The 19,120-nt window shown below is 41.8% G+C and overlaps 1 protein-coding gene across 1 annotated transcript in view; it reads right to left on the bottom strand.

The window, feature by feature from the left end:
• LOC126204437 (serine/threonine-protein kinase SIK3) overlaps nt 1-19,120 on the bottom strand; it is a 538,421-nt gene that overhangs the window by 31,251 nt on the left and 488,050 nt on the right. Inside the window, exon 15 of the mRNA XM_049938826.1 lies at nt 6,659-6,805. Coding sequence (XP_049794783.1) covers nt 6,659-6,805 — 147 coding nt within the window. The remainder of the gene's footprint in view (nt 1-6,658; nt 6,806-19,120) is intronic.

Here is a 19,120-nt window from a genome sequence, read left to right as displayed (position 1 = left end):
CCAATCTTGCTGTCACTATCTCGTACAAGAGAGTCTTAGAAATCTGTGGAAAACCAGTAGACAACTCCGACATTGAGAAACGTCGATTTTCACGAACTTTTGCATCAACTGTCTGAACGAGTTCGTCAGTCACCAATGACGGTCTACCACTCCTCTCTTCATCATGAACGTTTTCTCGTCCACTTTTAAATAAACGTACCCATTCACGGACAACTCCTTCACTCATAACTCTTGGTCCGTACACGGCACAAAGCTCGCGATGAATAGCTGCTGCAGAATATCCTTTGGCTGTAAAAAACCTTATGACAGCACGCACTTCACATTTGGCGGGGTTTTCTATTGCAGCACACATTTCAAACTGCCACAAAAACTAAACTAGCGCAGGTACGACGTTCACTCGACCACGGCTTGATGCCGACTGACCTGTTGAGTGCGTGAACGCACAGATGGCGTCGCTACTCCCCCCACAACCCGCACTGTGACCAATCGGAGGTTACTTTCTGAACCGCCCTCGTATTATCTTTTCTAATGCCAATTTGGATTCCGTTGACTACTTTTACCCATGTCCTGATAATTTTTTCAAGAATGAAATTAAAGAGTAATGGTGAAAGTCCGTCTGGTCTCAGCACTTTGTTTAGTTTTGGCTTTTTTCTATTAGGTTGTAATCTGGTCTTTATCTGTAGAAGATGGTGGTCTGATTCAAAAAATCCTCTTCTCGTTTTCACATTCAGAATTTCTGCTGTGTTACTCTTGGAGATGGCCACATGTTCTATCTGGAATTCACCCAGCATTGCGTTGGGCAACTTCCAAATATACAGTTTCTTGTTGAGTTTTTTGAATTGTGTTGACATTATTATGAGGCCGAAATTTTCGCAAAAGCTTATCAATCTTTCCCCATTCTTGTTAGTTCTCTTGTGAGCTGTATGGATTCCGGTGATTTTCCTGTATTTTTTCTCTTTGCCTAATTGTGCGTTAAAGTCGCCTAACAAGATTATTACATGGTGTTTGGCAACTTTGTTTGTTGTCTCTTCAAGGTCATTCCAGAAGTCATCCACTTTCTGGGGGTTCTTCTTGTTATAGTTATTTGTGTGTGCGTGTGCGTTGATCAAGGTATATGCTTTGTTGGCCGATTTGACGGAGAGCGTTGATATACGTTCTGAGGCAGACTGGAAGTCAATGATGGAGTCGTTGATAGATTTGTGGACTACAAATGCTGTACAAAACTGTTTGAGACCTTTCTCATTAGTTTTAACTGCTGGTTTTCTTTGTAGATCCTGTAGTTGTCTGTGTCAAAATGGTTTTCATCCGTAAATCGTGTTTCCTGGACTGCAAGGATTTTGATCTCCAATTTTTGCAGCACGTCTGTAAGTTATTTGATGTTGCCCAGTTTGAAGAGAGTATTAGTATTAAGTGTACTGATGAAGTGTCTTTGTTTTGTGTGTAATAATCTGGATGTCGTCTGGTTCTCAACCTTAGGCGCAACATGATGCTCCCGGTCCCCCGGAATCTGATGACCACGTAAACCCAGTCTTGCGACTGGTGCCCGGGGTAGTGGATTCATTCCTTGTGTTATCATCATGTTTGGTTTTCAAGTTGAAAACTAACTTGTTGGTGGTCCTTCCGAGGAAAGATCACGAGGAATACGACCTGATTGTTGAGATCAAGAAGGTTGCTGCAGCCGCAGCATCTAGGCGAACAGATGCTGACCCCTAACCGCTGGATACCAGGCAGACGTTAGTGGATTTCGGTTGATAGTTTTGGTCCACCCCAGGTATTTTATTTCCCCGGTACCCTCCATATCTGGAAAGCATTCCCCTATCCGCCACCTGGGGAGGTGCCCGATGGGAGACTATTATTATTATTATTATTATTATTATTATCATTATTATTATTATATATAGCTTTTGACAATGTTGACTGGAATACTCTCTTTCAAATTCTAAAGGTGGCAGGGGTAAAACACAGGGAGCGAAAGGCCATTTACAATTTGTACAGAAACCAGATGGCAGTTATAAGAGTCGCGGGGCATGAAAGGGAAGCAGTGGTTGGGAAGGGAGTGAGACAGGGTTGTAGCCTCTCCCCGATGTTATTCAATCTGTATATTGAGCAAGCAGTAAAGGAAACAAAAGAAAAATTCGGAGTAGGTATTAAAATCCAGGGAGAAGAAATAAAAACTTTGAGGTTCGCCGATGACATCGTAATTCTGTCAGAGATGGCAAAGGACTTGGAAGAGCAGTTGAACGGAATTGACAGTGTCTTGAAAGGAGGATATAAGATGAACATCAACAAAAGCAAAAATGAGGATAATGGAATGTAATCGAATTAAGTCGGGTGATGCTGAGGGAATTAGATTAGGAAATGAGACACTTAAAAGTAGTAAAGGAGTTTTCCTATTTGGGGAGCAAAACAACTGATGATGGTCGAAGTAGAGAGGATATAAAATGTAGACTGGCAATGACAAGGAAATCGTTTCTGAAGAAGAGAAATTTGTTAACATCGAGTATAGATTTAAGTGTCAGGAAGTCGTTTCTGAAAGTATTTGTATGGAGTGTAGCCATGTATGGAAGTGAAACATGGACAATAAATAGTTTGGACAAGAAGAGAATAGAAGCTTTCGAAATGTGGTGCTACAGAAGAATGTTGAAGATTAGGTGGGTAGATCATGTAACTAATGAGGAGGTATTGAATAGGATTGGGGAGAAGAGAAGTTTGTGGCACAACTTGACTAGAAGAAGGGATCGGTTGGTAGGACATGTCCTGAGGTATCAAGGGATCACAAATTTAGCATTGGAGGGCAGTGTGGAGGGTGAAAATCGTAGATGGAGACCAAGAGATGAATACACTAAGCAGATTCAGAAGGATGTAGGTTGCAGTAGGTACTGGGAGATGAAGGAGCTTGCACAGGATAGAGTAGCATGGAGAGCTGCATCAAACCAGTCTCAGGACTGAAGACCACAACAACAACAACAACAACAACAACATATATAGCCTGCACTTCCTTATGTGTAATATAAACATATTTCTGGCTTAGAAGTTCAGTGTTTCAGAAACAATATGTCACTTGCTGTGTTCCAGCAAGAGCCAGGGTAGATTTGTCTTCAATATGAAGACTGTTTTGATAAAAGCTCTCCACACTAGTGTATCTCCATCTTTGCAGCCTACATCCATTCCAACTTACTTACTTACTGTATTCAAGTCTTTGGCTCCATCTACAATTTTTACCATCCACACTTCCCTCCATTACCAAATTGATGATTCCTCAATGCCTCAGGACGTGTCCTAGCAACCAATCCCTTCTTTCAGTCAGCCTGTGACATAAATTTCTTTTCTTTCCAGTACCAGTCTGCACCTCTTCATTGTTTATAACATTCTACCATCTGATCTTAAGCATTCTTCTGTAGCAACACACTGGAGAAGCTGCTATTTTTTTCTTCTCTAAACTGTTCATTGTTCAAATTTCACTTCTGAACAAGGTTACACTTGATACAAATACCTTTAGAAAAGACTTCCTCAAACTTATATTTGATGTCAATAAATTCCTCTTTCTCTAAAATGACTATAATATGGCAATAAAAGACTGCTACTCACCATATGGAAGAGATGCCAAATCACAGACAGGCACAACAAAAAGACTGCCGAACATGTGTGCTTTCCCACATTCACAGTCTCTCACCATTGATACTGGACTGTGATGTGAGGGTAAGGATGAGGCAGGGGCAGGGAGGGGAGTGACAGCAGGGAATGGGTGTGAGGCAGTAAAGTGCTGCTTGCGATAGCATGAAGGAATGTGGTGGGGACAGGGCGGGGCAGCTAGGTGCAGCTGGGGGATTTAGATGGGGGGAGGGGGCTTGGGGCAGAAAAGGAGACAAGTAGAGAAGGGGAATAAGACCACGGGTGCATTGATGGAATAGAAGACTGTGTATGCTGGAGTGGGAGAAGGGAAGGGGTTGGTGGGTGAAGGACGGGGACTAACGAGGTCTGAGGCCAGTGGGTTACAAAAACGTAGGATATATTTCAGGGAGTGTTCCCACCTGCACAAATCAGAAAAGCTGGTGTTGATAGAAAGAATACAGATGGCACAAGCCATCACGGAAGTGAAAAATGTTGTATTGGACAACTGGGTGGTACAGCTGCTTCTCAGTCACAGTTCATCAACGGCCATTTGTGTGGACAGACAGCTTGTTGGTTGTCATCCCCACATATAATGCAGCACAGTGGTTGCAGTTTAGCTTTTAGGCCACACGACTGGTTTCCTAGGTAGCCCTGCTTTTAATGGGATAGGTGATGATAGTGTTTGACTTGGAGTAAAGGATGTATGGGACAGGTCTTGCATCCACATCTATTACAGGGATATGAGCCATGAGGCAAGGTGTGGGAGCAGGTGTGAAGTAGGGATGGACGAGAATATTGTGTAGGTTCGGGGGGCGGCGGAACACTACTATTGGAGGAGTGGGAAGGACAGCAGGTAGGATATTTCTCATTTCAGGGCATGACCAGAGGTAGTGAAAACCTTGGCGGAAAATGTTATTCAGTGGCTCCAGTCCTGAGTGGTACTGTGTCATGAGGGGAATGCACCTTTGCCACCAAGCAGTGGGACTTTGGGAGATAGTAGGTGACTGGAGAGATAAGGAATGGGAGATCTGTTTCTGTACAAGGTTGGGAGGGTAATTTTGGTCTGTGAAGGCCTCAATGAGACCCTCGGTAAATTTTGAGAGGGACTGCTGCAACGGCCACAGGTGGCTAGGTTGTACAGAATGGACTTATCGGTACGCAATGGGTTGCAGTCGTCGAGGTGGAAGTATTGCTGGTGGCTGGAATGTTTGATATGGATGGAGGTACTGATGTAGTCATCTCTGAGGTGGAGGTCAAAATTGAAGAACGTGGTTTGTTGGATTGAGGAAGACTAGGTGTTGAGATTGTGGAGTCAGATCAGTCCAGATCATTAAGATGTTATCAGTGTGTCTGAACCTGGTGAGGGGTATGGGATGCTGGGTGGTTAGGAAGGATTCCACTAAATGGCCCATGAATAGGCTGGCATAGGATGAGGTCATGTGGATGCCCATTGCCATACCATGGACTTCTTTGTAGATGATGTCTTCAAAGGTGAACCAATTGTGTCTGACGATACAGTTGGTCATGATGATCAGGAAGGAGGTTTTAGGTTTGTAATCTGTCAGGTATTGGAAAAGGTAGTGTTCAATACCAGCAAAGGCCATGGGCATTACAGCTGTTAATGTAAGAGGAGGCAGTATCAACAGTGACAAGCAGTACACCTTCAGCATATCAATAATTACTTTAAATTCACCTCATTCATGTCTCAAAATAATGTCTTACTTCATACTAAAACTGTTCAATGGAAACAGCGTTGGGCTTCCCTAGAATTTCAACTCAAGACTGTGCTCACCACAGTCAGTAATAAGAACTAATCCATGTGTGTATCCCACATACTTGGGACACACCAAGTAATTTTACAAAACAATCAATGTGTGTCATTTTTGACTATAATGTTCTTTAGACAATGTCTATCAGTCACCTTTCCCTTTATCACCATAATGAGGCCCTCTTGTGGCATCTGAATGGCTCCTTAGGAGCTGTACTCCACTTCTCACATTATGCCAGCAGTCATGCTGAATTGTACAGCAGCCTCCTAGAGTACTAGAGTTCACTTCTCCGTGTTTTTCCTGTCCTGTCCAATACCTTTCTTTCAGCATTTTCAAATTGGTCAGTTTTAGGATCACTGGTTAGTATTCGCTTAAATTATGTGACCTGTTGACATGAGAATTTTGCTTTTCCTCTTGTTTATAATGTCTGAGCTCTGGTATATTTCACCCACTCACAACTGTACCGTATTTACCATTCTGCAGTGCCTGAAAATTATCTAAATCTGTGAAATATCACTGGTTTGATGCCTTCCACTTACCCAGCCATATTAGCAGTAATACAAAATCTGTTAGTTATGACTGCTACACCACATATTAAATGAGAGCTGAAGACTTATTATGTATTCCACTAAAAGAATTGATGAAGCTACAGGTAGCTCTTGTCTCACAACAACCAGCTGATTTAAAACACAAATTTTAATGAGGTAGTGAGAGAGAGTTTCACTTGGGAAGTATCTATCATATATTGTGCACCACACACATACACCAACAATGGAAAATCCAGGATGGAATAATGTCAATAATCCTGGCCTCAGCAGCCAGAGACAATGTGTGTGAGTTGAGTTGCATTTGTGCATGAATGTGTGTGTGTGTGTGTGTGTGTGTGTGTGTGTGTGTGTGTGTGTGTGTGTGTGTGTGTTTTGCCTAATTCAGAAGAAGGCCTTTTGGCCAAAAGTTTACTTGTTTAGCAGTCTCTTTGTGATGCCTGTCTGCACCTCAACATCTCTGCTACATGGCGATTGACATGCATTTACTGCATCTTTAAAAATATCACCACACCTTGATTTCAACTAATGTTACCATAAAGCACTTCAATCCCAAATACATTTGCTAATACATAGGAGTCTCACCTCTAAGAATTATTTTAAATTGCTGGTATCAAGCTCGAAACTAATTACATATTAGGAAAATATTAAAACACTCTTCTGTTAAGTAAAACTTACGTGTAACTTAAATATATGAGAGAGAGAGACAATGGAAATAAAGTGTTACAGTACCTGGTCGATTATTTGCTTCCTGAACTGTGGCGAGGCCAGAAAGTTTCTTGTGGCGAGGGAACCTGCTGGCGGGTGGTGGTGGTGGTAAGACTGGGTACTTGCGGCGCATGCGCGCCTCTACTTCAGACACTACTTCTGGGCTAATTTCTGCGCGCATGCATAACACCAAACAAGCAGCGCACACAATAAGGAAAAAAGAACAAAATGAAAACCAAAATTAATAATGTGAGGAACAGAATATAAGGTACTGAAATTAGTACAGGAACAAATTAAAGAAGCAGTCTAAAACAAAAATATGTAATGACAGAAAACTGATTGAGTAACTAAACACAAATCTATCTCCATGCAACAAAATGCATTTGTGTGAAAATATAACAGATAAATAGGAAAAATAAATAAGTAAACAGTGATTACAATTAGAATTACTATTCAACATAAACACAAAGTTAAGTTTTATGCAGCATTCCAAGTGCAGTAACATTCATTGTGAAACTTTGTGCCAATACTGTTTCAAATGTGAACTTTATCTTACAATACTATAGTACTTTGTTTTTTTATAAAATGCACTCTGTAATATCTGAGGATAGTTGGAATGTAACTCTAATAATGGCATAAACTATTCGCTGATTTCTATTTACAATTAGGATAGGCAGGGACCAAAAAAAATTAAGCTACTGGACATTTCCCAGAGGTTTGTATATTTCTTTCCGGCCCCCATCCCTCTTCTTGTATTTTTTATTCTTTTTCCTAAACATTTTTCCTCATTATTTTCTTGCCACAATTCTGCTAGATGACTATGAACTTTTACCATTCTTTTATGAGTTTTAGTGTCCTTCCCTTTTTTTTCTTTTTATGTTGACTACCCCCCCTCCTCCTCCCTCCCCCCCCCCCTCTCTCTCTCTCCCTCTCTCTCTCTCTCTCTGTGTGTGTGTGTGTGTGTGTGTGTGTGTGTGTGTGTGAGAGAGAGAGAGAGAGAGAGAGAGAGAGGGGGGGGAGGGAGGGAGGGGGGGGGGGCAGGGAGCATGCGCACATGCTTGATAACGAATCTCTTCCCTCATCTAAAATTGGATGACTGTCAGTCCCTGCCTTAGCTGTTTTATAACATCTCAGTTTATCAACTCAAATTCAATAATGTAACAAAGCTGACTGACTTAGTAAACTCAGTTGCTAGTAATGCATTGCACAAGCACAGTACTAGTATTTATGAACTTAAAAACAACAACAATCCATCTAAAGAAGGATGGGACTGTCACTTTCACCTCCTTCCATCTCTCCTTCACCAGTGTTTTGAGTATCTTTTCCCCTGTTCTGTTACCTACAAAGACTGCTGAAAATTGTGACCAGCACACACCGATCTAGTACTGACCTGAACCATGCAAAATGTAACGACAACTAGTAATGGGACGATATGGCTGATCGTGACACACAGTTTCCACTTTTAAAGAAAAGGGTATCTGCAGTCGATTGTACCCTTCGAGCCGGAAGCCCGTGTGTGTTCCCTTATACACCATATACCTGTATTGACAATAAGCCAAATACTACTACTTTCCAGCAAAAGTGGACATATGTATCATCAGTCAGTGATATGTCCAGTCAGATGAAAGCAGAAGTATCAGTGCTCATAGATTGTCTATCTCTCCATCATAAAGACACAGGACCTGAGATTAACAAAGAAAATGACCTCACATCAAGCTCATCTCAGGAATCTGGCTTGTATAAATGTTAATCCAAGATCAACAATGCAATGAAAAGGATAGTTGCTATTCACCATATAACGGAGATGCTGAGTTGCAGAAAGACACAACAAAAAGTCCGTCAGAAAGTCAGCTTTTGGCCGACAAGGCCTTTGTCAAACAACATATACACGCAAACATTCACGCAAAATGCAAATCACACACATGGCCAGACTGGCTCCAGCTGCCAGAGACTGTGGTCACGTAAGTATGATTGTATTTGCATGAGTGTATGTATGTTGTCTATTTTTGACAAAGGCCTTGTCAGTCGAAAGTTAACTTTCGGACTTTTCTTTGTTGTGCCTTTCTGTGACTCTGCATCTTCGCTATATAGTGAGTAGCAACTATCCTTTTCATTGTATTGTTACATTGCATAATGGATTTTCCACTGTTTAATAGCAGATTACACTGCCATGAAGTGGGTGCACCTGCGACTGGTGAAAATTCGTGGATCAAAGTCAGGTTCACATGTAATTTACAATGTAGTGACATTACAAAATTACACTTTTTCTTTGTATCAATACAAACTGAAATAATAAAGGAGTTAGTACTAACACGTAAATATGACTAAGCCACTCCCACACTGCTGTAGCTCAAAATATTTTTTTTCAATCTATAGGGTTTGGTTAAAAGGATGAACATGTGCTTCAAAGGCTACAGCAACTGCAGGCACATTTGTGAACAAAACATAAGCAAGCAGAAGTAAGAGTACACACACACACACACACACACACACACACACACACACACACACACACACGCGCGCGCGCGCGCCTATTCCCCTACATGGTACTGGCAGGATGCACAATGCAGTTCAACAGGTGGGGTAGGTCGGGGTGGGGCTCGAGTCAGGTGGGGTTGGTAAAATGAAAGAGAGGCAGGAGGTAGGAAGAGGGGTTGGGGTGGGTGGTTAGCAGCTTGGAAGGAGACAGACAGTTTGTCAACTAGGAATGCCGGAGGGATGGGAGGCAGATGCATGGGCTAGACATTTGGTGCACAGGTGTCAGAGCTGGTGAGAAGTGGCACAACTGGAAAGGGGTGGAGAATAGAGGAAGGGGAAGCTGCTAGGTGGAGGGTGCAGGGACAATGGGTTACTGTAAACTGGGAACAGGGAGGATGTGTTGCAAAGATAATTCCCATCTGTGTGTGAATGGAAGGATCCAGATAGTCCTGGCTGAGAAGCAGCCACTGAACTTGAGCACGTTGGGCTCAGCTGCATGTTGTGCTCAGTCGTATGTTGTGTTACTGGGTGGTCAACTTTGTTCTCGGCAATAGTTTGATGGTGGCCATTCATCCTGCTGGACAGCTCGTTGGTTAACACACTGACATGAAAAGCTGTGCAGTGTTTGCAGCAGAGATGGTACACGACATGGCTGCTTTCACAGGTGGTCCAACCTCTGAAAAGGTAGGAAAAATCTGTGCCAACACTGGATAGGAAGTGCAGCATGGGTGGACTGAGCAGGTCTTGCACCTGAGCCTTCCGCAGGGGTGATGGAACTCCACTTTAAGAGGGGTGAGAAGGATCTCGGGAAAATACTCTCCCAATCTCAACCAGAAAGAGGCCTATTGTGCCTTGTGTCTCCAGTCAACTACAACCTTCCACACACCCACTGATTGGAGCATTCTTCTCGTGACTCAGTACCACGGAGGCCTGGAGTAACAGTCACATTCTGTGCCAGTGTTTCAATTACCTCTCATCGTGCCCTGAAATCAGGAATATCCTACATCCCCATCCTCCCTACCCCTCCAACAGGGGTATTCCTCTGTCCTCTGAAACTACACAATATCCTCGTACATCCCTACTCCGACACTTTTCCCAGCCTCTCATCTCACGGCTCCTTTTTCTTTTGTATCGTCCTTCTGACACATTTGATGTGACCCACCATGAATTCTCCTGTGTCAGCTTCTTCATTTCAGAGTACCACTTGCATCCTATGTCCTCAATCATTTGCTGAATATATTCTAATCTCTGTCTTCCCTACTGTTTTTACCCTCCATAGTACCTTCTAGTACCTATAAAGTTATTTCTTGATGCCTTAACACATGTTATTACGGACACACAACACCGTGATTCCAATACAACATTAATTTTATTTCTCTCCAAGGAACGTACATCATGGAATATAAAACATTAATTCAAGGATAATCAATATTTCCAGAGTGTCTATAATTACAAATATCAACCCGCAACACCCTCCCCACCCTGGTCAACTTCTAGAGGGATGACCAATTAAATGGGGCGTGAAATTATGGATCCTTCTGAAGTTCGTAAGGTTACAGTTCGTATTTTCCCATCTCTTCCTTCATGAAGATCTTCCATCCGTGCCTTCCTCCACATGTGTCGTGGACGAACATCCTCTTGTAGAAGAACGACATCACCCAGCTGGAGTCTTCCTGAACCTGGCCTTGGTTGATGAGTTTCGTGGAAGTTTTTGAGCATGATCAGATATTATTTCTTCCACCTGTTCCAGAAGTGTTCTACCATCTTCTGCAGCCATTGAAATTCCTTGGACAAGTCCTTTCTAACTGGTGTTTCTGGACCAGTAGGCAGTGTTGTGAGTCGATCACCCACAAGGAAATGTGCGGGCGTCAGTGGCTCAGACTCCTCTCCCTCTTGCGTAATTGGTCTGGAGTTTAGTGCTGATACTATGCTGACCAGGATTGTGTTGAGACCTCCTTCGTCCAACTGTGACTGTCCTAAAACTTTCCTCAGGCAGTGTTTGACAGATCCCACCATCCGTTCCCAGAATCCTCCCCACCAAGGAGCGTGTGGGGCGATGAATTTCCAAGTGATGGCTTGCTGGGCGAGGTACTTGTGCATCTTACTTGCCGTGAGAGCCTGCCAGAGCTCCTTCAGCTCTAAGTGTGTGGCAGGGAAGGTAGTAGCATTATCAGTGTAAATTGTGCCGGGCACTCCTCGTCTTCCGACAAACCTTTGTAGGGCTTGAAGAAATCTGTCAGTTGACATATCTGAGCATAGTTCCAGGTGTACGGCTCGTGTTGTTGCGCACGCGAATAGAGCAATATACGCTTTCTTCGTAATATGTCCATGTCTGACATATAATGGACCAGCAAAGTCAATACGTGTTACTGTAAATGGTATCAGTGGTGAAACTCGTTCAGGTGGTAATGGAGCCTCAGTTTGTTGAACAACGTGAGCTTTCACCATTTTACAAGGTAGGCAACGGTCTAGAACACGTTTAATTGCCTGTCGAGCTCTAAGGATCCAGAATTCTGTTCTCAGTTCAGATAACACTATGTTTACTCCGAGGTGATGCAAACGAATTTGAGTCTGCTGGATCAGTAAATGTGTGAAATGATGATGTCCATCAAGAATTATCGGGTGGCATTGATCTCTGGTTAATTCTGCAAACTGCAGCCATCCGCCGAGATGAATAAGACCGTTATGCAAGAATGGGTTGTAGCGAGCTATCTGAGAATTACGTGGTAGAGGCATGTTGTTGTATAGTGCACGCAGTTCGAGTGCAAAATGTTGCTATTGAACAACTTGAATCCAGTAAGTGCTTTCTTCACCCAAATCTGATGCTGTTGGTTCTCCAGATGTTCTGTTTTCTTTCAATAAGTGCCGTTTGAAGCGAAGTACCCATCCTGTAACTCTTAACAGCTTGAAGTAGCTACTGTACTGTGTAGCTGTTAAAATAGGAATCGTTGTTTGTACCGTGAAGACTTGGTCTGTTAATTTCATCTTTTCTGGCAAGGAGTGGTCTTCCGTCTGTAAAATTCGAGGCCACTGTGTTCTGTTCTTTGTTAACCAAGCAGGTCCATGGAACCATACAGTAGCATGGTGAAGTTTATCTGCTGTGGTACCTCTGGAGGTTAGATCAGTTGGATTTTCATCACCAGGGCAGTGCCTCCACTGTGACGGATTCGTTAGTCGTTGTATTTCCGTAACACGGTTTGACACAAAGGTTTCCCATCAATTGGGGTCATGTTGTATCCATCCTATGGCTACAATTGAGTCAGTCCACAATGTTGCACGACTTGCATTATAGCTCGTGCCCTTACAGAAATAATGAAGCAGTCTTGATCCAAGAAGTGTCGCTAGAAGTTCCAGCCGTGGAAGAGTTATTTTTTTGATGGGAGCTAGTCGGATTTTTCTGCAGACTAAATGGACTGACACCATATTTGTTGTGGTGCACCGGAGGACTGCTCCGCAGGCCTTTTCTGATGTGTCACAAAAGACATGGATTTCTGGCTCAGTGTTTTCAGATACACCAACCCATCGGGGTATTTTTGTGTGTGAACATGATGGCAATGTTGATACCCACATTCGCCAGCGGACAACAAACCCAGTGGGTCATAGAATCTAGCAGTGTTGCGTAGTACTTCTCGCTTAGTGGCAGGACGATTTATAACATTGTCGGTAACATTGTTGTGAACAACACTGAGCGTATCAGTCTGTGTGTTCCAGTGGACTCCCAGTACCTCCGTATCTGTAGTGTTTATGACACCTTCTGATTGCCATATTCCAATCAGTTGGCTTGAATTTGTGGCCCACTTTGCCATTGGTAGACTGATCTGTCCGTCCCATGAGTGATGTAAGCTCATAATATAAATTAATTACGGCACTGTCATCTTTAGCACCTGCTACAAAATCATCCATGTACATATTATCTTCAACAAGTAAAGCAGCTTGCGGAAAATTCATTTTGTGCATTACAGCAAGTTCTTTCAGCATGGCTGCAAGAAGAAACAGACTGCAGGAAAGTCCGAAAGGTAGCCGGGTGAAGCGGTATGTAATCCTTTTGTCAATTGTAATATAGTTTCCTTGTTGATCTATGATTACTTTGTACCAAAAAAACCTCGTGAGATCTCTATCTTTCCTGTGAAGAACTAACTGTAGCGATGCTTGTTTGATATCAGCAATTAAGGCTACTCGATGTAGACGATATCTCAGTAATATTGAAAGAATGTCAGGAAGTAAATTAGGACCTATTTCTAAAGAGTCATTCAATGAACATGCATTCTGGTCGTGCGCCAAACCATCAAATACAATCCTCCATTTGATGGCACCTAACGTTTCTTTCTTTACTGCATGATGTGGCAGATAAAATGTGTCACGCAATTTCTGTCCAGAAGGGGTGACTTCCACATGTTTCTTCTTGATGTGTTCTATCATTTGCGCCTCGTAGATTTGTTTCAGTTTCTTGTCCTTCGAAAATTTTTTCTCCAGTGAAGCAAATCTCTTCTCTGCTTGCTGAAGATTATTAGATAACACAACGTTGGGTTTTCTGGGGAAAGACACCACTCTTCTTTTGTCTTCGATGCAGTAGGATTTTGAGAAATCTTGCAATAACGCCAATTCCTTCTGATTCAGAGTTGTTGTTTCATCTTCTGTGATTCCCATTGTTTCTAAATTCCAGAAAGGTTGTAAAATATCGTCTGTTGTTGTCGCTGTCTCTAAACTGATGTAGTTTGCCGTCACAAAGTTAGCCGTGGTGCTTGATTTGCTTCCACTAAGAATCCAACCCAGAATGGAAGGTACCAGAACAACTGATGACGTTAGTCGAATCGGAGGGGAATCTTTAACGATTTTTCAATAGTAATCTGCTCCGATCTCTCGATGGGAAGATCTTCTGTACCATCTCTTAGGTCCGCAAACTGAAGTCCCTGTGTGTGTACAAGTTTTCTTAACTCGGAAGGCACAGTTGGGTGCGCAGAAAATGAGTATGTGCTTTCAAACGCAGTCATAGATGTCTTGGAATTAGTCCACGTACCCTGTAGTGTGAATTCTACGACTCTACGATGCGTTGAAGTTGCGGATGGCATTTCAAATGCGTTGACAGATAGATCACGATGTTCTATAGTTCTTAAACCTAGCTCATCAATCAGGAACTTGGAAATGAAGCTTGACTGACTACCGCTATCCAGAACACAGCGAGTAAGTTTGCTTAATCCTACTGGTCCACTGACCCAAACTCGATTTGTCTGAAGATAAGTAAAAGCTGCTAAACTTTCGTCGATTCTCCCTACAGATGTAGAGCTAATTTGCTGAGAAGATGAAGAAGAGGCAGCAATGTCAGTACAGATAGCTTTGTGATGACTTTTCTTGCACTTAGAACACGAGACCTTGCCCTTCTTACTGCAGTTTCTAGCATTATGACCTCAGTTTAGACATATAAAACAGTGATTATCTTGCTTTAGTTTATCGATTCGTTGTTGGCTGTCAGTTACTATGTTGCAGTCTTGGGCCCAATGAGAGCGAGCTTCGCAAAATACGCAATATGGTTGTACCGGTACTTCTCGTTTAGGCTTACGTGGATATTTCGCTTGCTTTGAATTTATGTGAAGCGCTGCTGCAGTGGGCGTGAAGCTAGGATATAACTGATATTCTGTACGAATCTTTTGTGCAGTGAGAGCACCATGAACTACTTCTTTCAAAAAGTTAAGTAGTTCATCTCCTTCCGCTACTTCGGTTCTTCTAGCATGAATGACCCATTTCTGGCACATTTCAGCGGGAAATGCACGCAGAATTTTCAGAGTGAGAATTTTACTGTATGCCACGACGTCTTCTCCTAAGGCACGCAGTGCTTGAATATGACGGTTACATTCCAGGAATGTACTGTTCAGCGTTTCAGGTGTCACTGGCTGTACAGGCTTTAGCGCATCCAAATAATCGAGGTGCGCCTGTATAATGTGATTGCTATCTCTGTATCTATTCAATAAAATTTTCTTTGTTTCTTCATACGTGTTAGCCGTTATAGGTATTCCCTCTACTAGCAAATTCAGTTAGCCTGGTAGATACCCCCGTAAGAAAACATGTTTGTTTACTGTAGAAAGGGATGGGTCTTTATCAATGGTCGATTCAAATTGTTCCCAGAAGCGGGACCACATTTCGACATCTCCACAAAATGACTCAAGCTTAATTGCTGGTACCTTGACAGAGTGGAATAAAGTTGGTTGTGTGAGCACTGGTGGTGACATGATATTCATCTGCGATGTTGTGGCTGAAAGCTTGCAATCAATTGCTTGTGTAGCCTTCTGTATAGCACGTTTGACTTTATCTATATATTCCTCGCAGCTCAGCACATCCGCATTGTATTCATCATCAGAGAGAAAATTATGAATAGCGTCATCTAATGAAACAAGCTTCTCTAGAATTTTTTTGAAGACATTGCTTGTAATGTTCAAAATCATCAAATGGGCTTTCTATGGCAAGAGCATCAACAGCTGCACAAAACCGCGTAGCATTAGTCCTCTCCCTAGTTCGCTTTCTTTTGAAGTTTGCTAACTGTATCTCTGATTCGTCCTGCATTATGTCTTACTAAAGACGGCTGTTGTAAGATTGTTTACGAGTACACTTGTGAATAGCTTAAACATTTAACAAGCAGCGTATGTGCAAACGTAAGTGAACGAAAACCTTTTAATAAAACTAGCTACTCTGAGTGCAAGTTTCAGGCTTGCAATACAAAGCCGCAAAAATTGTTTTGAAGCAACCAGTTCATGCAATCATATTATATTGGAATGGACTTAGCTTGTGATGCGGTCAGATGTCATCTCTTGTTTCCTACAGCGTGAAGTAAGCCGTTAATTGTTGAAATCACGCAGGAAATCTCTATTTCTTCCCGGGTTTCGGCACCAAAATATTACGGACACACAACACCGTGATTCCAATAAAACATTAATTTTATTTCTCTCCTAGGAACGTACATCATGGAATATAAAACATTAATTCAAGGATAATCAATATTTCGAGAGTGTCTATAATTACAAATACCAACCCGCAACACCTGTCCTACCATCTGGTACAGTCTTCTAGTCAGTGTTTCTTCCTTTCTTCACAAATTCTGCAGAGTACCTCCTTATTCCTTATCTTATCTGTCCACCTGATTTTCAACATTCTTCTGAAGCATCATACCTAAAACACATTGATTCTCTTCTTCTCCATTTTTCCCACTGTCAACAATTCACTGCTAAAGAATGTTCTCCAATCACACATTCTTAGAAATTTCATAACAGTTGTCTTCTCTTGGACTGTGCTAGCCTGCTTTTTATGTCGTCCTTGCTTTGTCCCTCATGGGTTACTTTGCTTCCAAGGTGACAGAATTCCTTAACTTTGTCTAGTTAGTGACCACCAACCCTGATGTTAAGTTCCTCGCTATCCTTATTACTTTTGTGTTCTTCCGGTTTACTCTCACTCCATATTCTGTACTCATTAGACTGTTCGTTCCATTCAGTAGTCCAAGTAATTCTATTTCACTTTCACTGAGGATAACAATGTCATCAGCAAATCTTATCATTCATATCTTTTCTTCTGGAATTTCAATCTCACTCTTGAACCTTTCTTTTATTACCATCATTTCTTCTTTGAGGTATAGACTGAACATCAAAAGTGAAAGACTACATCCCTTCTTACACCCTTTTTAATCCAGAAACTTCTTTCTTGGTTTTACAATCTTGTTTTTCCCTCTTGGTTCTTGTACATATTGCATTCACCCATCTTTTACTGTAGTTTATTCCTATTTTTCTCAGAATTTTGAAATCTTGCACCATTTCACATATTCGAATGCTTTTTCTAGATCAACAAATCCTATTAACATATCTTCATTTTTCTTCAGTCTTGCTTCTATTATCAAGTGCAATGTCAGAACTGCCTCTAGTATATTTACCTTCCCTAAAGCCAAACTCGTCGTCACCTAACAAATCCTCAGTTTTATTTTCTATTCTTTTGTATATTATTCTTGTCATCAGCTTGGATGTCTGAGATGTTATGCTGACTGTGTGATAGCTTTTGGGTCTATCTGCCCTTGCTATCTTCTGAATTGGACAGATATTTTTCTGAAAGTCAGATGGTATGTCACTAGCCTCACAGGTTCTACACACCATCCTGAAAAGTTGTTTGGTTATTTTCCTCAATGATTTTAGAAATTCTGATGGAATATTATCTACCCCTCCTGCTATATTCGATGTCAAATCGCCTGGAGTTCTTTCAAATTCTGACTGTAGTATGGATCCCCTAGTCTTCCTTATCAATTCCTGTTTCTTCTTCTATCATGCCCTCCCCTCATATAGGCCTTCAATGTACTCTTTCCACCTATCTGCTCATTCTTCTGTATTTAACAGTGGAATTCCCATTGCAGTCTTAATGTTACCACACTGGCGTTTAATTTCACTAAAAATTATTTTAATTTTTCTATATGCTAAGTTGATCCTTCTGACAATCATTTCTTTTTTGATTTCTTCACATTTTTCCTGCAGCCATTTCTCCTTGGCTGCCCTGTACTGCCCACTTATTTCATTCCTAAGTGATTTATACTGCTGAATTCCTGCCATTCTCAAAATATTTTTGTACTTCCTCCTTTTTTCAATCAACTGAAATATTTCTTCTGTTACCCACAATTTCTTTGGAGTTATGTTCATTGTACATAGGTCTGATTGTGGAATATATGTGTATGCTGTTTTAAGGGATGTCTAGTCCTCTTCAACTGAACTGCCAACCGTGATATTCCTCATTGCACATCTACACCTTAGTGAAATTCACGCATGTCTCATTCCTCAGTTCTTCAGTATCCCATTTCCTTGCACACTGATTCTGTATGAGTCTCCTTAGCTTCCATCTACTCTCATCATTACTAAATTATGATCTCTGTCTGTATCTGCTCCAGGCTATGCCTTACAATCCAATATCTGATTTCAGAATCTCTGTCTAAACATGGTCTAATCCAGCTGGAATCTTCCCATGTTTCTGGGCCTCTTCCCAGTATAACTCTCTCCCTTATGGTTCTTGAAAAGTGGTTTTCATGTTACAATCTGAAATTTTTTGCAGAATTCCATAAGACTTTGTCCTCCGTCACTCCTAATGACTAACCCATATTCTCCCCTAACCCTTTCTACTATTCCTTCCCCCACATCCACATTCCAACCCATCATGATTATAAGATTTTCATCTATCTTTATAAACTGTATTACCCACTCAGTATCCCCATACACTTTCTTTACCTCTTCATCTTTTGCTTGGAACATCAGCTTGCATAGCAGAACTATTGCTGTCAACACTGGTTTGTTGTTGAATCTGATGAGAACAAACCTATCACTGAAGGGTCCACAGTAGCTCACTCTCTGTCCTACTTTCCTACTCATAACAAATCCTATTACCATCATACCATTTTCTGATGCTGTTATCATCACCCTATATCTGTCTGACCAGAAATGCTGATGTTCTTCCCAGTTCACTTCACTAACCACCACTGACTTTACATTTCCTTTTTCAGAGTTCCTAGCTTTCCTACCACATCCAGAATTCTGACATTCCATGCTCCAACTTGTACAATGTTATCCTAAAGTTGGTTATTGCAACTTTTTCTCATGGACACCTCCTCCTTGGGTGTCCCCTCCCGGAGATTTGAATGAGAGATTAATCCAGAATCTTTTGCCAATGGGAAAATCATCAAGACATTTTTTTCAATTATAGGCCACATGTCCTGTGGATACACATTATGTGCCTTTAATGCAATGGTTTCCACTGCCTTCTGAACCCTCACTCCATTTATCATTGCTGATTCTTCAGCCTTTTCAGGAGAGTTTCCCGCCCCAAGGACAAGAGTGTGTCTTGAACTTCTGTTCGCTCCTCCGATCTCTTTCACGAGATTGTCAGCAGAGTGAGGGTGTCTTCCTATGTTGGAAGTCTTCGGCCACCATTCTGAGTCAAAATTTAAGCAGTGGTTGGGTCCTAACACAGGTCTGAGGATGTTCTGATTACTAGTCAAAG

Source organism: Schistocerca nitens, chromosome 9 (genome assembly GCF_023898315.1).
Source record: "Schistocerca nitens isolate TAMUIC-IGC-003100 chromosome 9, iqSchNite1.1, whole genome shotgun sequence".
Lineage (NCBI taxonomy): Eukaryota > Metazoa > Arthropoda > Insecta > Orthoptera > Acrididae > Schistocerca > Schistocerca nitens.
This window is presented reverse-complemented; position numbering and strand designations above follow the sequence as displayed.